This window comes from Marmota monax, unplaced genomic scaffold, assembly GCF_021218885.2.
Source record: "Marmota monax isolate L192 unplaced genomic scaffold, Marmota_monax_Labrador192_F-V1.1 WCK01_AAM20220418_F8-fsc00020, whole genome shotgun sequence".
NCBI lineage: Eukaryota > Metazoa > Chordata > Mammalia > Rodentia > Sciuridae > Marmota > Marmota monax.
Genome location: NW_026692912.1, coordinates 4,590,926 through 4,612,487, shown reverse-complemented (window position 1 = coordinate 4,612,487; position 21,562 = coordinate 4,590,926). Strand labels below are relative to the sequence as shown.

Here is a 21,562-nt window from a genome sequence, read left to right as displayed (position 1 = left end):
CTTTTGCTGAGGCCGATTTTGAACTCGTGATCCTCTGGCTTCAGCCTCCCGAGCCACGGGGATTACAGGCATGTGCCACCTTGCCCAGCCTGAAGCCACTTTTGAAGGTGACCTAAGCAAACAGTGAGAAGTGTCTGGAGCAGGTGGGTGGGGCAGGTGTGAAGGTCAGAGACAAATCAGGACTCACAAGTGTCTATTTTTTGATCAAGTTTAGCAATCCATCTTTCATAATTCTGGCATTGATGTCAGGCGTTAAGACTTCCTCACCGCTGCACTATAAAAATATTCATCTGTGTTTCATTCTGGAACTTTCATGTTTTGCCTTTCACCCCACCATTCACCTGTAATCTGGCTAAAGCTAACATCGGCTGCCACAGTGGATGATGGCTGGAATCGGGTTAATTGGGTTAAACTCAGGGTGAGGCAAAAGTTGTGTTTGCATTTTCAATCATTTTCTTGTGCCCCTACCTCTTCCCCTTCTCTCCTAACCCTTTTATTCTTTTCTTCCTCCTTTGTGCCACCTTATATGATCTTGGTTTAGTTCTGCAATTTTGTTAAATGATTCCCTTGACATAGGGAGATGCCAACCCAAGACTCCTGAAAGAAGAAAGAGAGTTTCACCTCCCCTCAAACTGTTTGTGGGGCCAGAGGACACCTGATGGGAAAAAGGAAAAGATGTAAAGTTCCTTTATATGGTGAGCTATGCTTATCTGTTGAATATTTACATTCAAAATCATTCTTTCACATGTACTAATAACCAAGAAAAGTCTCAAATTAGTGCCAAAAGTTCAAAATAGCAAAAGACTCTTTGCAGCAATGTTCCCGATGCCTTAGGCCAGCTCAGCAAATGACCTTGGTGGGCTGACAATAAATATTTCACAGGGTCATGATTCAGCCCTTCATCTTTTTCCCATTCAGTTGTCTCTACAGAAAGGACTGTGGCCTTTAAAATATAACCACCATTTTCATAGCTTGGGTTAGGAGAAAACTCTAGTTGGGGTTCCCTGCTCATGAATAAATCATTCAAAGGCAGCTTATGTATTGAAGCTGCAATATTAGCAATTTGATTCTGACAGTTCTGACGGTGTCAGACAAACCTTTACAAACGTGAAAGTCCCCACGGAGCACAGGTTGCAGCACTACAGAGCTCACACTCTGTGCTGGGACTTTAAACAGCCCAATAAAATAGACAAATCTCTGGCCCTTCAACCAAGAGGCAAAAGGGAATATTAAATTCAGTCTTCTCTAATGTAACACTGTAGTTGATTTATTAAAAAAAACTCACATGATCACAAGTCTTATTATGAAAACAATAAACAATAAATAATTGTTTCCATGGAATAAAAAACCAAGACAGCTTTTCAAAAGAAGAATGTTGATGGCTCTTGCCTTATGAAATATCTCAATATTAAAGAGCCGTGGAGATTAAGCAAGAATGGCACCGGCCCCCGGATGGGCACAGGGAGAGAACAAAGGAATCCATAAACAGTGGACTTGAGAGTAAGGGAGTATGTGATATAGACGACATTTAAATCAGGGAAGGAAAGGATGAATTAATCAGTAAATCAAGTTGAGACAAGTGGCTCATGATGAGGGAAATGTAGATTCTTACCTCATACCTTATGGGGAAATAAGTTCTAGGTGGGTTAAAACTACTGAAGTATAAGAAATCTCATAGGTAAATGTTTGAGATGGAAAATCTTCCAAGGATGACATCCAAGTCAGAAAGCATGAAGTAAAACAAGGTTTGTTGTGATTTCACAAAAAAAATCATAAATTTTTGTATGGGAATTTAAAGGAATCCACATGCAAAAATCAAAATAGAGGTAAAGGTTAATGTAACGAGGACTCTGATGTTAATATGATCTCATTTTACTAATGGCTGGTAAGGCCTGTAGACAAGGGTTACATATCTTAATCTATAAAGGTACCTTGCAGGGAAAGGACAGCAGCATACACCCCATGTGGGTTATATCTAGGTGGGGAAGATGCAGTTGATATTTTCATCTAGGTATGTTCTTATACGTTTAAATTGAGTTTTTGCAATGACCACACATTTCTTCCTTTTACAATAAGCAAGAATAATCCAGCAATCAAAATTGCTTACTGGTTCTACTTGTGTTTCTTGGGAATTCCTACATCATAAGTATTAGTTACTAAACAGAGCTAGGCATCTTCTAAAAAGAAATCTGAGGCTGGGTACAATAGTGCATGCCTGTCATCCCAGTTACTCAAGAGAATGAGGCAGGAGGATCATGAGTTCAAGGCCAGTCTGGGTAACTTAGCAAGACCGTGTTGCAAAATAAAATAAAAAGGGCTGGGGATATAGCTCTGTGGCAGAGGTTTTGCTTAGCACGTAGGAGGCCCTGTGTTCAATCTCTAGTACCACTAAAAGAAAAAGAAAAGAAGGAATGAAGGAGAAGGAAAGGGAAAAAAGTCTTAAGTTTAATTTGGCCAGAAACTAAAATATTTTCAAGGTTTCCTAATCACTGTGGTGTAGCAGCTCATGTTTTAACATTTCATACTTTGGTCCTTCTTTGCATTAAGGAGTTTGCTCACATGTATAAAGTAATGATATTCCACTCCTTGAGGCTACTGTATATGCCTAAATATTGCAATGAGCAAATATATAAAACAAACATCAAAATATCAAAACTATGTGCCTTGTATTCTATTTATTTGCTTTGACAAGAGACCAGTGAATCTTTCTAAATAATTCATATCTCACTGCATGACAAGAAGTGTCCATAGACTACTTGATTCTCATATAATCATATGTGATTTACATATATGGAATATGAGAATTATATGAAGAATATAAGAATTACGTCTAAATAAAAAGGAAACCAAACTCTAATGGTTTTCCATTTTTCTTTGTACTTGAATATTTTTTTTTCCCTTCAAGAGCATCTGGGATTTTACAAAATTAGTGAAATTAGTAGTAATTACTGACATATTTCCTAATATTTTCTACTTAAGAAACCTACAATAATCACTGTGACAAGTCTCCACATGGTCTAAACTTTCTGGAGCCCACAGAAATATAGTTAGAGTGAAAAGACAGTGGTGACAGCCATTGGCATCTTTCTAAGCAAATCATCATAAGGAAACAGTTGGAAGAGAAGAGTGTCCTGGGAAGAACCTGATCTTTGGAAGCAGACAGTCCTGGGGTTCAGCCTGGGCTCCCTTGCTTACAGTCTCTGTGTCCTTGAGCCAATTACTTGACCTCATGGATGTATTTCTGTACTTGTGGGATGGGGAGACCAACATCCACCTGGTGGTCACTATTGAGGACAGGCATTTAAAGTATCAGGCACATGCTGGGTATTCAAAAAATACTACCATAGAGGATAGATAAGAGGTTCCCAGGCTGCTGTACTGCCAGGACAGAGCTGGCTGGCTCTCCTCTGAGGCTCCCAGAGGAGGAAATACAACCCCAGAGAATCTCCTTCCATCCAGGGGTGAGGCCACCAAGCTGGAAACCTAACGATTCCAGGGAAGATGACTCACACTAGTCAAGTTCAGTCAACAGTCAAATGATTTGAAGTGGAACCCATTCCTTTCTGGTGTCTGAAGTGACCTCATGCCTCCATCAGGCCCTCTCTTCCTTCTATCAAAATAATGCAACTATTTTAAGGAGGATGGACTCAGATCAAAGAGTGGCAGAACCAGGAGGGAGGCGTCCCCTGGGCCACAGTGAGGCCTATGACACCTCTGGCCTTGCCAGCAACCCTTCCTCCCCAGGCACGGAAGCCCAAGACCTTTCAGAGCTGGGGGTCTCTCTCCAGCTGGTACAAGACACACTGTCACCTTTGGAACCTCTAAGCTCTCCTTTTTATTGTTCAAGGCTAACAATCCATCCTCATTATGTCCACACAAGCTTTCCCCAGAGAGAAGACAAGACAATGCACTGGTTTCCACTTAACTGCATTCAGTCACCTCTAGTCCTCCCACTCCAGACTTCTTGATAACGTGCTGGGTGCACCCCTAGATAGCCAAACTCAGGAAGAACTATCGGATTCCCTTGTTTCCAAGCCCCTGGAAGAACCTCATTGCTTACTCACACAAAACTCAGGCCTTTTTACTATTCTTTCTGTTGACTGGATGGATGGGTAGCTGACGGATCAACAGATCAATGGAGGCACAGATGAAGAATGGATAGAACATTCTAACACTGTGATGGACATAGGCAATGAATGAGTCTTTGGTATCTCGTTTGGCACCCAGAAAGATGAGAATGGGATAAAAGGAACCTGGTCTTATGACATATGTTCACTGCCTGATTTTTGGATTCAAAGAATGCGAGAGCAGAGATGAGCCTGAAGCTGGAGGGGAGAGAGGCTGTCTAGTCAAATCAGCCTCTCTGACCCATTGGGCTCAGCTCACCTTTTCACCAAGAGTTCACAGAGGTTTTAGTACATGTTAGCCTCTTACCGAAGTGAATTGACTAATTGACTGTATTCTGAACTACAGATCCTGCCCTGTCCAGACTGACCTTGAGCAACTCACTCTGTTCTATCAGTGTTTTAAGTCCCCCTCTCTGGAAGAAGAGGATACTAATTTTAGTCTCAATCTTCCCTTGGGAATGTTGTCAGGAAAGAGTAACAACATATGGATCTTGTCAGGCCCTTACTTGAAAATGGATTTTCACAATGGACAGCATTCTCAGTATCATGCTGCGTTTCTCCCTTTTAAGCACAATTCTCTGGTTCAAGTTACTGGTAAACTGATAAGCATGCAAAGCAGATATAGGTCATGCTGCTCTTTGAAATCACCCACCAGCTTGCTCATGATTCTCATTTTGAGGATTCATTTAGCACAACCCTGTTTTCTAGAGAGGAATAGGAAATGCAACCATGAAGGTTCACTTTGTTTTAAAAATGTCCAAATAATCCCTACTTTGCATCGCCCAGAGACTCAGCACCACCTTCCCAACCAGCCCCCAAGCAAAGAAATTCTATGTACACAAGGTCATGGCAACTTCTCTGGAGCAGAAGATCTTCCTTAAAAAAAGCCCAGGAGCAGTCAAAAGCAAGCATCCACTTGTAGATGGCCATGGAATGTGGTCACTTTATCCTCTGAACATGAGCAAAGCAACATTCAGCCACCAGTGGAGTCCCTGTGACAGTGACAGAGCTTTCTTCTGGGCTGTAATCAATTATGATGCTTAAGAGCATTATGTTTTAGAGAGAAATAAATAAATAAAACAGCTCTTTCTCTCCCTCTTTCTTTTTATTACGGTGCAAGGGAGACCCAATCCAGACAAATAAATCAAAAAGCCATTTTTGGCCAACTGCTCATTTTAACAGAACACTTGTAAAATTGCTAAAGTAGAAATAAAATAGAAGAGTAATCTGCAATGCACAGTGTTGTTCTTTTCTCAGATCCCAGGGCTTTATCTCCCTTTGCTCCGTGTCAAGAAAGATATTAACATTTTTAATTTTTAAAAAAAGTGCATTTGGAACCTCTGAGCAAAGGCACAGGAGAAGCAGCCCCGGACCATGTGGAGTCTGCTCTTCCAATGTCTATATATAGCCACCACATTTCACAGGCACACACCACCCTGCACCCCATCCACATGCACACTGTGATCTGAGGCTTGCAGAAATCAGAATGCTGTGACGATGCCCTGAATCTCAGAAATCCACAAGAAAAGCCAAGAGATGGTTTCCCGATTGAATGAAAAAGGCTGGTTCAGCCGTTGCAGCGCCTTGGTGGCAGGGCAGGCTCTGCCCAGCTCTCCCGAGTGTGATCTGCATGGCTAATAATGGCACAGGTTCCTGGGATCAGCCGCTTACCTTGGAATGCTGCAGCAGGAGTACCTGCTCGTCGAGCTGCTGTCGTTTGCCTTCTATTTCCGTCTGTCGCTTTCTTTTTTCCTTGAAAATAAAAAGAGAGAGAGAAAGAGAGAGAAAGAGAGAGAGAGAGAGGCTGTCAGAGTGGGTGGGTGTTGGCTCTAGGAATGTGAAGGCAGGGAGCAGGAGCAGGAGCGGCACACATCTGTGCAGACACTTCCAAGAGATGCTGGGCACACACGCAGCGTCACCTGCCCCACCGTTGCTGGGTGTGTTGCAGGCAGCAGCCTTCTCCTAACATGTCTGCGGTGGGCTCGGCCAGTGGGAGAAATTCTCCTCACTCAGCCAGACTGCAACGATTTAATCCAGAAGAAAAGGCGGTTTCCACACACGCACACGCACACGCACACAGCCCTGTGCTGTGCAGTGTTAATTTGGAGACAAAGAATAAAAATCTCAATCCAAAAGACACAGGTTGTTACAAACTGGGAACAGGAGGGAATTAAACAAGGGCAGGAGGACCCCAGGGTCAGATTTCTTTTAGCAAAATCATATACATAAATAATATGCTGCAATTTCAAATTTGGTAGGACAGATTATCCAGTGAGGCATACCAAACAATGTAAATGAGAGAAGTTATCTTTGATCTTTGCTTAAAGGAGCCATGGGGGGGAACATTTCTTGGGGGTGGGGCTCCCTGAGATTTTGGCAAGTATGAATCTGAAACCTGACTGCATGCCTCCAGCTCTATATTTGCTACCTGTGTGGCTTCTGGTAAGTTCTTTCACTTCCCTGGGTCTCAGTCTTCTTCTACATCAAGTAGAGATAACAACTCTACCCAAGCCATACGGTTGGGATGTGGATTAAATGAGAGGATATATGCAAAAGGACTAGAACAAGGCCTGGCACACCGTAAGCACTCAATCATCGTTATTTGCTAATATTCCTATTGCACGTTTGCTTCCGGGGAGGTAATTATTGCCTAGAAACTGGTTTTAAAGGGATGTGTTTCCCTGGCATTCCCACATCCTTTCCACTACAGCATATACTGCATATTTTTTTTTCCTTCTCCAGTGCAGACAACAAACATCACAGGAATGTGGTTCATAAGAATAGAAAGGCCTTCCCCTATGAGAGCTTGCTTGTTTATATTTGTCTTCTAACGTGTACAGGAGGATTTATTGAGCCATGTACAGCACTGGACCATTCTCCTTTGCTCACAGATACAGGAAGACATTACAGCACTGTCTTCCTGGGGAAGACAAGGATGCCAAAGTCTGGCCACCCATTCCATGGATGGAAGCTTTTCTTTCATGGAATGCCATGTTTCTGAGATGTGACTGCACCACAGCTGTTGAAATCAATGTCCTAATCATGTGTGTTAAAGCCAACGTTTTCCACGCAATGAAGAGACTTTAAGAAATATTAGCTCTTTTTTTGGGTGGGGGGAGATGCTGGGAATTGAACCCAGGGCCTTGTGCATGCAAGGCAGGCACTCTACCAACTGAGCTATATCCCCAGCCCAGCATTTGCAGGAAAATGGATGCTGAAGTAAGCCAATCCCAAAAAACCAAAGGCTGAATGTTTTCTCTGATAAGTGGATGCTGATCCATAATGGGGGGTGGGGCAGCGCATGGGAAGAATGGAGGAACTTTGATTGGGCAAAGGGGAAGGAGTGGAGAGGAGGGGGGATGGGGGCAGGAAAGATGGTGGAATGAGACAGACATCCTTACCCTAGGTACATGTATGACTGCATATATAGTGCGACTCTACATTGTGTACAACCAGAGAAATGAAAAGTTGTGCTCCATTTGTGTACAATGAATCAAAATGCACTCTGCTGTCATGTATAACTAATTAGAACAAATAAAAAAATCTGCAAAACAACAACAAAAAAGAAATATTAGCTCATAAACTTGAGTCACTAGAATATAATACCTAAGTCAGGGATAGAATCTCCCTGCCAAAGTGAGACCTATCTTAGGAACTTATCATTCACCAAGGGACTCCAACCAATGGTGCATAATTGATGCTACTTAATCTCAGAGCATGTCCAAAAACAGATAATAATATGACAGTAAATGGGGAAAGTAAGGCCCAGTGGGAAGAGCACACCTGACCAGCATCTGAAAGGCACCACATGACAAGGCAAGAATGTCCAGGACCAGCTGCCATCTCCAGTCCCAGAAATTCTCTAGATGAGTTTACTGGACCTTATCACTCATCACTATTGACTATCAAGATATACAGTTTTCCTACATTTAAATCCAGAACAAGATATAGTGTGTTACAATACAAGATGCAGATCACAAATGTTGACTGAGTGCTAACTACACATCTTGTCACTTCCAAGACTTTCCCTGGCATTCCCACCTCTGTGCATTCACTCATATGCAAAGTTCTCACTCCAGAGTTGCCCATTGGAATGGTGAATCCGAGTGGGAACAATATCACCAGCTGGACTCTGTAGTGGACCTGTACATGCTCAAGCAGTAGACTCATCAGGGATCCCTGTAAAATGATATGGTCAAGGTGGACATAGGTTGCAAGTTAGTCCTTGAAGAATGGGTAGGGTATAGGTACATGTCAACCAATGGGCAGCTCATTCAAGGCAAAAAGAACTATGTGAGCAAGAGTAGAAGTGCTATGCATGTTCCAGAAAGAATGAGGAGGAAAATCTAACTGGGAGGGAATCAAAAGATTAACTAAGACTAGGCCATTGATGATTAGACCACGAAGTCTGAATTGTATTGTACAGACACTGCCCTATCTTTGTAAGGTTCTCAGTAAGAGCATTGATATGATATTGTATTTTAGAAACATTAATCTGGCGTTGGTGTAAAGGAAGGATGAATAGGGGTTGGGATACTTTTCCTGTAAAAGAAAAGTAAACATGTAGGCTGTATTAATATTTCCCCTAAGGAAGCACCTAACTGGATTCAAGTTCTAAACAAAAGAATTGTCAACATACACAACCAGACCGTGCCATTGGCATGTTACCATCTGTGTTTGACTGAGTGAGACCTTGGGTTTGGCATCAACAGCAGAAGAGGATTCTTTTCTAGATGAGTCCCTTGCACAGTGATGGGGTTAGGTCCCGAAGCCATTCCTAATTGGGTAAGAGGTAAGAATGCAATCAGCCTCTGTTCAGAATTAGGTACAAGTCCAAAAAAAAAAAAAGGATTATGTTTAAGTCAAATCATGGTAAACTTGAGTAGGACCCCACTGAGGAACACACCTTTGGTCCTTGACATTGGCCTGATGGATGGCTGAGGTCTGAGCTGTGCTCCTCACCTCTCAGACTTCTCCCTCCCTTAACTAAGACAAACCCAGTGACTCTTGGACCCTTCTTTCCCATCCACTCCAAAGCTCTTGGGTTCCATCTCCACTTTGAGGCCCAGGTCCCCGTATTGAACTAGCAACCTTTCAGGGCATCCCTCCAATTCAACACATGCAATCGCTCTCTCAGTCATCCCTTGCTGGCTACCTTCAGGCCCATTCCTCTTTCTACGTTCTTCATCTCAGCAACTGACCCTACTCAACTCAGATATCTGTCACCCTAGACATTCATCTTATTGAAAGTCAGCGTCCATTGTTTCTGTTGCCATTTTCCTCATCTTTTGCCTCCACACTGCCCTAACGTTTCCCTTTATCTCCTTACCTGCCCATTGGAACTGTTCCTCATCAGGACCTTTTACTCCCCAGTGAATTCAGCTGCTTGCATTTCATCTTTGTCTGGATTACTGAAGGCATTTTCTCACTCATCCTGCCTCCACGCCTTGCTTTCTCTAAGCCATTTCCCACACTACTGCCAGAGTGACATTTTAATACTGAAGTCTGACCATCTGCATCCTTTGCCTAAAGCCCAGGTGTCTCCCCACTGCCTATAAGACAAAGCAATGGCCATTGAGGCTCCTATCTCACAGCCTCATCTCCAGCTGTGACCCCTGAGCCATATGCTCCAAGCTCAATAAGAGCTTGCAGTGTCGAGACTTGCTAGGCTGGGCTCATGTTTTCCTGCCTTTACTGCTTCTCCTAACACTAATGGATACCTCTTACTGCTTCATTTGACACACACTATTCATCTCTGACAGCACAGCTTAAATATCAATGAAGTTATAGTGACCACCTGTCAGTTTTGATCAGTCCAGTCTTCCTTCCCCTGGGAACACTTCTACACTCACTGTAAATGGAGTTAGTGGGAATGCTAGTTATGGTCAGTCACAAATACCCCAGCTCATCCTTGTCACCGGGACTTGGACCTGTACCAGTTTAGGCCAATCATACTACCTTATCCCCTTGCAATAGTGACTGCTCTAAGGAGAGGCTCAGTGACCCAAGTGGGACCAACAAGAGATATTCTAGGGTCAGACGCATAAATATTTGCATTTAAAAAACTCTCCCTGAGAGTTAAGCTGAGATGATATGCATCTGAATGGCAATTTTCCCAAGCCACACAGAAAAAAAGAACCTATGTGGGAGAAAATATGGTCAACACAAAGAGAGAAGTAAAGTTTCAAGACAGAGAAAACAGCATCCTAATACATTATTTGGACCCAAGATCTAGTCACGCATGAAGTTAGTTCCATCGCTCAGCTTCCTAAATTATCTATATTAATAAATCTCCTTTTTGCTTGAACTAATTTGACTAATGTCTTTATCACTTACAACTGAAAGGGTACCGATAAATAGTGAAGCCTTTTTCTGCTCCCTTCAAAAAGAGCTCCATGCCCCCCCCCCCTTCTCCCTGCTCTGCATGGGCTATAGATTTTCCACGTTAGTATCTTGAGTACTTCACAGTTACACATCTTCTCCATCAATCAAACCATAAGCTCCTGGAGGACCAGAATCTGGGCTGATACGTCTCTAAAGCCTAGAGAGAGTATTGCATAATGAACTCATGTGTATTTCTAAATTAATTGTGTGTGGTGTGTGTGTGTGTCTGTATCCCTCTTTCAAATGCAAATCTACAGCCCATGCAGAGCAGGGAGAAAGGGGAAATCATGGAGGTCTCTTTGGATGGAGCAGAAAAGGCTTCACTATTTATCGGTACACTTTCAGTTGTAAAGTAATACAGACATTAGTCAAATTAGTTCAAGCAAAAAGGAGATTTATTAATATAGATAATTTAGGAAGCTGAGCGATGGAACTAACTTCATCGACACTCATGATTTCAATGGTGGCAAAATATATTATTGAAAACACATTAGCCATCCATCCATGAAACCAGAAGAGTCCTCATGATGAAGACATTAACCAACATGGAATAGATAGATCATCACTGTTGCTATGCGTACAAGAACAGAGTTGGAAAAGCTACTTCTGGGGGAAAAAATCATGGAAAGCTCATTGTGGGATGAAAGGTGGGGGAAGTGAACATTGCAGGGAAGAGTGTAAGTCCCTGACAGTAGCAGACCACTGGGAGGGGGAACACGTCCCTCTAGAGACATCTGGAATGAAGTGATCTCAATCCATTAGGAAGGTTTCCAGATCCCTCCACGATCTGGGAGGCCGAGCAAGCCTCTCGTTGTCTTTCTGTAAATCATGTATTTTCCTGGCAAGCATTTTCTGGAAGCATTGCAACAGTATAAACCTGCAAACTATTAGTATAGTAAGGAGCACACACTGTTCAGATGGTTGAAAACTCTGATGGAAGACAGGTGTCCGAGGAGTTCAGGGAGCTGTCTCCACCTTTGGGCTGGTGAGACTCCCTCTCCTGCTGTCACCTGGGCATGGGGAAGTGCAGGGTGGTGACTGGGCACAGGGTGGGGGTTGCTCCAGCTGAGCTTGTGAGAAAAAGGGAGAGCGTGGAAGAGGCTAAGCAGGGAGGGCAAAAAGAGGCAGAGAAGTGGCTTTTCCCTTCCTTCCCGAAGCTCCATTCCGACCTGAGCTGATACCCAGGTCCCAGGGCACAGCAGACAGCAGGAACCAGAGGACCTACTCCAGGCACTAATTGCCAGTAAGAGCTTGGAATTTAGGTAAGAGGAGGAAAAAGAAAAATACATGAAATGGTAAATGCTGCCATCTTACTTCTTCCTATTGCTAGACGAAGAGAACTCTACTTTGACTCTTCCCAGGGTGAACCAGAAGGGACTGACTGTGTGTCCCTCCCCAATGCACTGATATTTTAAGTGACTTTCTCTGCCAGCTAGTTCCCAGGCTTTTGCTAAACAGAATCAGAGAGAAAGGGAAGAGTACTGAAGAATGACAATCAACAGGCCATTTTAAACAGTTTGCACTTGGAAAGGGAATCGGGGAGGGCAGGGAGGAGAGAAAAGAAAGGAAGGTATGAAAAAGCAAAGAACTGAAATGGCGTGGAGATAGTTTGAAGGTCAAGAGTGAAAATGAAAGGCTGAGAGATTAAGATTAAAAGATCAGGGAGAGAGAATCTTAGGTAATTTTTCTGTGGTTAATGAAACCCTCTAATGTTGTCCAGATGAATCCAGGAAGGACACTGGGATGACTTTTTGCCAATGAGACCGTGCTCCTCTGTGACTTCTTGCTACAACTGGATCACTAGGGCACCCAGGTTTTATATAGGTTATGTTAACGCATGAATTGACATTTCTGAGAATTAAATGATAGAAAACCAACTTGCAAACATGGACCCAAGGAGCTTTATCTATTAAGGAGTCAGAACACCATCTCAGACATGGTTGAATTATAATTACCTGTTTAATGCTGCTGCAGAGTCAGAGCTATTTATATCTGAGGACAGAAAAGGAGGGTGTATTGTCTGAAAACTGAGAAGCATGGTGATCAAGCATAGAAAAATCCAGCAGGTACCCACACAGCTTCGTCCAGCTGTCTTGTCCAGTTATCAGTGAACATTGAGTTTGCTTGGCAGACATGTCCCTATCATTTATCTCATCTCAGTGCTATTAGGCATTAAAATGCACTCTCCAGGCTCTAAAGTCAAGGTCACCAGTCATGATCCTGATTACAGTCAGGCTTCCCAAGCAGTTAGCTAAACAGAGAGATGGCACTTGTCACATCCTGCCCCTGCCCCGCAATGTCCATCCAATGTGAAATGGCACTTGGATTTGCAGATGAGTATAGTGAAAGCTGAGTTAGTATGTGATTTTCTGATCCCACACAACTAAAGACTAGAACCCTGGGCTAGTTCAAATGGAAACTTTAAAAGACCTGACCAGCAGGACAAGTGAGCTGGATTTCCTACTATCACATCTTTCTCCCGAGCCATGCGACCACTCAACCTGCACCATTACCACGTGGAGAATTCCACTTCTCTATTCATTTCTCTTGGCTTAATTTTGACTAGCATTTCTATTTACTCAACTTCTCTTTTATCCCATGTATTCTGACCTTGAGCTTGCCATCTATTGGTAAATGAAGAAACTGCCTGCTTTGTTTCACTTTTAATGGAAATTATAAGGTCAAGAGAAGGCTTTTAAATAGACATCAATTAGTTCAGAGGAGATCAGGCACATTCAGGGCGGTATGGCTGTTGACAACATCAATTGGTTCAAATTTTAAAACTGACTTTTGAAAGGGTACTTTAACACTTGAAATTTGAGTAAATATCCTGTAGAGGTTACAGGCAACACTGTTAGTAATTACAACAGTTAATATATGTAGCTTATTAATGCCAAGCCAAATACACAAGACGTCAGAGTTTTAATTTAAGGTCTTTAGGAGACACTTTATAGACCATATGGATTATCTCTGAAGTCTACTTCATAAGGTCTATTCACAGTGTTACTCTTTAAGTATTAAGCCATACAGCTGTACTTTTGCTTTCCTGGTCCTAACACCAAATTCTTTGCCACAAAAGCTTCCTTTACTCTCCTTACTAACCACTGAAAAGGAAAGCAGTCTGATATAGTCTGATGAGGAGGTAATATCTGCTATGACATCATATTGATAAGTACTTAGTGATGAAAAAACTAAGCATCTTCCATCCAGGGAGGGAGAATGACAGAGAACTCCAAGGAAGTCCCAAATGCCAGAAATAACAATTCAATTCAGCCACGGCATGTAAATGGCACATCACCCTCTCTTATGAAGCTTCCTGAGCACTGACCTGGGGTCAAGAGATCTGACTTCAGACAGAGGCTCTGCTACTAGCTCCCTGGGAGACTTGGGCCTTGAGTTGGACCAGCTTAGCCCTAAGGTTCCTCCCATATCTCACATTCTACCAGGCCATGGAGAACACAATGTGTCCTGTATTGTCACAGCTGTCCTTCCTCACCTATCAAGTACCTGTGATACCAGCAAGCATTCACTTACTGTATGCCAGGCAATGTCCTGTGTGCTTTATAAATTGATTCTTTTCATCTTCCCAACAACTCAATGAGTTAGCTTCCATCTTTATCCTCACTTCAAAGAGGAGACACCAAGGGAGACAACAATATAGGGTCACATGACTAATGAGTGTGAGGCAGAATTATAACCCTACATGGAATATGGAAACAGAAATGTCTTAGGATGCCATTGCAGGGCTGAAATAAGGGAAAACAGAGATGGCACCAAGCATATCACCTGATAGAGGGCAGCAACTCAGTAAATAAAGCTGTTTCCTTTGTACCTAGAACCCTGGTTTTGACTTAGGATTTTGATGACACATTGTAATTTATTCCTGGAACTAAAATTCAGTTTTCTAGTGGTTGAACCTAAGAATAGCAATGACAATGGTGGTAAAAACCTTAATAGTACATCTGGTCATCCATATAAGGGTCCACATCCTCGGATCCCGCCAACCACAGATGGAAAATGTTTGGGAGAAAAATTTTGTCTGAACTGAACAAGTGCATACCTTTTTCTCTTGCCATTATTCCCTAGACAATAGGGCATAACAACTGTTTACATAGCATTAACATTGTACTAGATATTGTAAGTCATCTAGAGCCTATTTAAAGTACTAGAGGATGTACATAGGTTATATGCAAATCCTGAGCCATTTTATATAAGAAAATTGAGCACTCACAGATTTTGGTATCTGCAGGGGTCCAAGAACCAATACCCCCTGGATGCTGAGAGACAATTATATAATCATGGCAGCTAAATTTATTGATCTTGTGATGTGTTGGGCATTATAGTAAGGAGTTCCTTTCAGCTTTTCACTTTAACCTTTTAAAACTTTGAGGTACGGACCTTTAATGTTCCCCATCTTATTGATTAAAAAAAAAAACCCAAAGTTTAGCTAGAATGAGTGAAGTGCCCAAGGTCATAAGCTAAGAAGTGGCCAAACAGGATCTGAAAGGTGAACAGCCTGGCCCTCCAGCATTTTTCCATGGTGCAGTGCTACTGACCTCTGTTTAGCTCTCAAGAGTGGACTCCACTCTGGACACAGGCAAATTACTGCAGCAACTTCACATTCATATGCCTTAAGCCTCCCAGAGCAAATGAGATGTTGACAATACAAAACATTCTGATGTCAAGTCCTTCCACCCCACCCCAAAACAAGGCCTCTTACCACAGTGGGGCCTCTTACCACATCTGTGAGCATCTCTCAATTTTGAACAAAAATAAGTCAAGGCTGTGTTGGAACCTTCAGCCAATCCTGGTGAACCAATATATTCATTTACTTTAATCCCTGTGGGAGATATTGCCAGGGGATTCAATGTCCTAATAACGAGAGCAAATGCAAAATATTTCTCTTCCATTTGAAAGTTTCTTCCAAAAGGGACTGCTGCAGATGGGGCAGCAGCTGGGAGGGCTGTCACTTGCCAAGAATGGAGGAGACTTTCTGGGTATCAGCAAATATCTCCCTAAAACTAGATGACAGGAAGAGCAAGGGGCAGAGAGACCCACTACGCTGGCAATCCTGTCTTAGGAAGATGTGTAAATCCTGGAGAAGTCTCAGGGCAGGAAGTGGAGCAGGCCCTACACGGATTTCACAGTGAGCAGTAGAGGCGCTAGGCGCCTGGACATAGCTGTCCTGGGGCAGAACAAAATCATGTGCATGACAGTGGACAACACAATGCGTGGTACTCAAATGAATGACAAAATGACAAAGGAATGCAGACTCCCAGAAATGAGCATCCTTCCAGAGAGTACATGCCTTCTCTTTTATCCATCACATCCATCTGTCCTTCTTTCCTTCGTCCTTCCCTCCTTCTTTCTTTCTTGTATCAGGGATTGAACCCAGGGGTGCTTCCCCCAACCCATTTTTATTTTTTATTTCAGGCAGAGTCTCACTTAGTTGCTTAGGGCCTCGATAAGTTGCTAAGGCTGACTCTGCACCTTAGATCCTCCCACCTCAGCCTCCCGAGCTGCTGAAATTACAGGCATCTGCCGCCACCACCACGCCTGGCACATTTGTGTTTCTTAAATACCAGTACCTGATGAATATTTCTTTTTTGGGGGGAGTGGGGTGTTGGGGATTGAATCCAGGGCCTTGTGCATGCCTGATGAATATAACTGATATATATCCTTCTCCTTCTTTTTTAATACAGCAAAGTGTAAAGAAGGACATACCAACCTGGGCGGGGTGGCACACACCTTTAATCCCAGCAGCTCTGGAGGCTGAGGCAGGAGGATCATGAGTTCAAAGCCAGCCTCAGCAACATAGCAAGGCACTATGCAACTTATTGAGACCCTGTCTCTAAATAAAATATTTAAAAAAAGGGCTGGGGATATGGCTCAGAGGTTAAGTGCCCCTAGGTTCAATTCCCAGTTTAAAAAAAAATACAACAATCCATAATATGCCCAGATAAATACAGTTAGCCCTGAAAAATATAAATGGAAGTAATAAACATACATGGTGAAAAAATTCACACAACACATGCAAAAATAAAATAAAATGCATGGTTGAATCGCATTCCACATTGTCCCTATGCACAGCAATTCCCATTCTTTCTGTTTCCCACCAGGAAAAAAAAAAATGAACCCAGCAACATGCTGTAGGCTGGTCTTTTTAAAGCACAGATCGGCTCTGCTGCTGGCCCTCTTCACTTAGCGACGGGCTCGGAGGTTTTCTGCTTCAGCACAGGGGACCCCACCTCATGTAGCTGGGGCGTGGCAGTGCACAGATGCACTGTAATTCTCCCATGGTCCACTGCTAATTGAGTATTTAAGTGGCTCCCACTGTTTTCTTTGTTATCATAAAAAGGGAGGCACTGAATCTTGCCCTCTGTACACCTTAGATGTACTTTTGTGACTGTATCCGGAGGGTGAATCAAACAGGAGAACTGCTAAGTCGACAGATTTGAACCTTTAGAACTTAATAGGGTCAAACTATCCTCCACAAAACATTTTTTTTAATGTTTTTAAAGAAGTTATTCTGAGGAGAAAATAAAACTCGACCAACTAATAAGAGTTTTAACCATGTTCACCCTAGTTAGCCATAGCTTGAGGATGAAGGAGATTTTAAATAAAAGAAAATGCCTACTCCTTTGTTAATAACAGCAATTTTCTTAAAATGTACTTGGATTATTTGTTCTTATCATAGACTATTACTTTGTCTTTTCAGGTTAAAAAAGTACTTTTTAGGTTAAAAAAATGATGATCTGCTACCTTATGAACAGAAGTCTACCAGGACTCTATTGGTTTTTCAGGAGAAACTGAATCTGCGCCTCTTTTCTTTGTGCTATTAATGTTAGCATGATCTCACAGCCAAACTGTGCCCACTGGTCTATAGTAAAAAAAGCTTGTCCCTTCTGTTGTCACTGTCCTTCATGGTTTAAAAGGAGAAATGTTTCCATGCACCAAAATAACTTCTGGATGGACTCAGGTCACATATATAGTGAAAACATGAGAAAATACAGTGATTATCTGATTTCAGGATGAGAAAGAACTCCAAAAACATAATGCATAGAAAGGAATCCACAAAATCCAACTAGTAAACTTCATTACATAAAATTTAAAACTCTGGTTTTTATGGTGCCAACTGAACACCGCACGTCAAAGGCACGTACCAACTTGGAAAAAATATTTGCAACATATATGTGAAAGGGCTAAGACCTTAAGTAAGTAAAGATTCTTATCATGTGATCTATAAAGAAAAATATGAATACTTCCATACATAAAAAGAACAAAACATAAGGAAAATGCTCAGTGTTTTTAATAACCAGAGAAATGTCAAATAAAAGCTGCAAAGCCACCCCCACATGAAATGTGCACTTCTTCTGGGGACCGTGTGGGACAAAAAGACTTTCTCTTTAATCCCTGACAGAATTATAAGATCCACCTTTCTGTGAGGCCGTATTAAAAGTTTTTGTTGACTTTATCATAAAGAATTCATCCAGAGAAAATCACCTTTGATATACTCAATGAATTATGTAAAAGAATATTCAAGGCAGAGATCTATGCAACACACAAAAATAATCTAATGGTAAATGATAACGTAAATAAGGTGGCATCTTATAAACCATCCCCAAACTCCCTTTTCCACTTGGGATAAAATCAAAACCAAGCCCCTCTGTGATCCCAGGGCTGCCTGTCCCAGCCACCTCCTCTTGGTCCTCTGGACCCCTCCCCTCCACTCCCCACAGCAGCCATGCTGCTCTTGGCTACTTTTTTAAGCCTAACAAGCTCATCCAGACTCTGGGGTCTGTGCATTGCTAGTCCTTCCATTTGGAATGCTGTGCCTGATTGGTTGACTTCCTGTCACCAAGCTTAATGGCATTCATTCTTCCCCTCACATCTCCATACACCCATTTTATTTCCTTCACAGAACTTATCACCCCCTGAAATTTTCCTTTTTTTTCTTTTTAAAGAGAGAGAGAGAGAGAGAATTTTTTAATATTTATTTTTTAGTTCTCGACGGACACAACATCTTTGTTTGTACGTGGTGCTGAGGATCGAACTCGGGCCGCATGCATGCCAGGCGAGCGCGCTACCGCTTGAGCCACATCTCAAGCCCCTGAAATTTTCTTCTCCCAGTCTTATTTGTTCATTGTCTGTCTTCATGGACAAAATGCCTACTGCACGTGAGCAGGGGCCACGTCTCTTGGCTTTAACCTGCATGCTTAGAACCAAGCCTAACACATAATGGTTTTGAATAAGCATCTATTGATGAATGAATGAATAAAAAGCAAATAAAACAATCATCAAAAATAAACTCTTTTAAAAGTCAGCCATAGAACAGCACGCTCAGTATCATGGCATTTTTGTGAAAATTAAATATGAATATGTGTGCTTACACATATAGATAAATGAATGTCAATGCCACAGTTCAGTCTAGAGAGGTGCTAAATGTTACCAGATTATGTCTGGATGGTAGGATTTGGAGTGTTTTTAACTCTTCTCTTTGTGTTCTTCTGTTTTCTAGTACTCCTACATGAACCCGTCTTGCGACAGTATGTTAACACGGGCAATATAATTTGCCAAGCTCAGATTAAACCACAGCCACCCAAACTACTCCTTAGATGCCCTGGTCCTCAGCATCCAATGAGGGGGCAAGTGGAAGCCAAGAGAAAGCACCACCAGTGAGAGCTGTCATGGGCTAGAAAGCTGTTCCCAAGAGGCTAGTAACAGGATCCTTTGCATATTTTTAGTTTACACCTAAATAAAAAATGTTTTCTAATTCAGAATCCTCTGCTAATGACTAGCTTATCCTGAGTCCTTTCTCAATGCAGCTTCTTCCTGCTTTTTTCCTTACATATCTTCTCTCTGGTCATCACTCAAGTCTAAGAAGATGCACCTAGGGATGAGGAAGTGGCCGAAATACCTGCCAGCTGTAACCCTGGTGGTCCATCAGGGAACAAAGGAAAGGCACAGGTTCTCACTAATCTGCTCCTGGAAAGTCCCTGAGGGCAAAGAATTTCTAGCATAGACATATTTTTGGATAAGGCGATGAAATAAGCAAGACCGAGATGGCTGCTGGCGTAGGGACAGCTTGGCTGAGCTCTTCTCTTGTCCTGGAAGACTAAGGAAGAGCCTCTCAGAGTTGTTCTTGGAGGGTCCACCTGGGATGCTCCAGAAGGAGGCTCCATGGAAAGCCGGGATCACACCATGTTCAGAGAAGCCAAGTCCCAAACAGCAGAGCTCAGCTTTAGGTTAAGTACAAGCACCGAATAAAAAAAAACTACAGTGTGGTGTTGGGTAGACGGAGGGGAAAGTGGCTTTTTATTCCTTATCGGAGGTGGTATAATCCTTCAGGAGGAAAAGGTAGCCAAGCATATGACAAGAAATTGACTGCTAGGTATTTATTCTAAGGGTGTGGGATTGTAGCTTTGAGAAATGTTTTTGCTCAATGATATTTCCGCAGCATTGGTTTTTAAAAAGGGAAAGTTAGTTAAGCATTCAACCATAGGTGTTTGGTGAAACTATAAATATCCACGATATTATGCAGTCACTTAAAATGATGCTGTAGAAGAATAAATGAGACAGAAAGATGGTCTCACATAGCCAGTTTAAAAAGCAAAGAGCACGTGTGGTTATGATCTCATTTTTATTTTTAAGAAAAATAATAGGCATGGACAAGAGTGGAAAGATGTACATGAAAATGTCAAAGGTTTTGTCACTAGCTGTGTGACTTGCGTCTCAATGTGCTTTAAACAGCATGACCCTCATCATGACCACAAAAAGGTATGGGGGGGCTTACAAGTGTCAGACCCAGATCTGAGTGCTTGACACAGTTAACTCATCCACGCTCATCACAGCGTAGGAGGTAGCTTCTATTGTCTCCTTATAGATGAGGACATTGAGGCATAGAGAGACTAAGTAACTTGCTCCAAGGTCCCCACCCCCACCCCCACCCCCGTTAGTAAGCGGCACAAACATAATTCAAACCCGGCAGTGTGGCTTCTGAGCTTGTGATCATAATCACTTTTTTTTTGTCACAGGGAGCCAGGTAGAATGACATCTTCAGTAATTTCCATTTTGCTGCCCATGGCTACTTCTTAGACAGCTGTTGGTTGTCACCATGTGCTATTTTTTTGGGGAAGTGAATCTCCACACAGTTTTTTTACCCATTAATAGAGGTGGCCCAGTTAAAGTACTCGTTCCTTTAATTTCAGGATGCTGAAGTTGGAGAAACTAGCAATGGCTGGCTGCTTTGGGGATTTACTTTTCTTGATCTCAGGGTCCAGGACACTCAGAAGATGTCATGGGACTCCACTTACGGTGTGAGTGCCATTATCACCACTGTAACCCTGGCTTTTACTCTGGCCACGGTGAATCTTAGGAAAAGCACCGTCTTCATCTCTATTGTCCACTCAAGGAAGGGACAGTCACTTCATGGTCTGTGTCTCTGCAGCATTCAGCCATGCTAGCCATCTCTAGTGTTCCCAGAAAGTTGGACTCATGGACTAGACAAGTGTGTCCATCAGTACTGTCCAGTTCAGAGCAAGCAGCAAAGAGCCAATAGGCCCCCATTCCACAAACTTCTGAGGTGGCAGAAACGAGCTCCCCTCCAAAAGGAAGTGTGAAAGGAGCTTCATCCCTGCTCGCCTTCCTCTTGTGAGCACCTACTGCCCAATGGCCAGATCTTCTCCAATCTTCCTTCCAGTCTTTTCCCATGTTCCAGGTCCAAGTTTGGGTGATCAAGAATTGTCAGGCGGGATCTCCCGCAGAGACTGTGGGCATGTCGACATGACGTGGAAATGCCTTATGAAACTCTACTGCGGGGGTCTAGCAGAGGGGAACTCTGTGATTTTTTTCTCATCATCCTCAAATGCTCCCTGCCCCCAGGAACTGCTAATTCAATTAATCACTTACTGGAGAATCCCTAGCACACAGAAGGGGACCAGACCCTGCTTCAGAAGGACAAGCCCACAAGGGCAGTTCTCTGTGTCTTCCTCTTCAACCTGTGCCACTAGAGCAGCCAGCCGAGCCTGGGGCTGACCCTCATTGATCTTCTG

General features: G+C 42.7%; 1 protein-coding gene and 1 non-coding gene across 3 annotated transcripts in view; both read right to left on the bottom strand.

Moving 5' to 3' along the window:
• Positions 1 to 21,562, bottom strand: part of Palm2akap2 (PALM2 and AKAP2 fusion) — a 459,101-nt gene that overhangs the window by 256,829 nt on the left and 180,710 nt on the right. For both annotated transcript variants that reach the window (XM_058581620.1, XM_058581622.1), the window contains exon 3: positions 5,799 to 5,879. In XM_058581620.1, the coding sequence (XP_058437603.1) occupies positions 5,799 to 5,879 (81 nt within the window). The remainder of the gene's footprint in view (positions 1 to 5,798; positions 5,880 to 21,562) is intronic.
• Positions 7,242 to 7,314, bottom strand: Trnaa-ugc (transfer RNA alanine (anticodon UGC)). Its single transcript has one exon. It is a non-coding gene; the product is annotated as a tRNA-Ala (tRNA).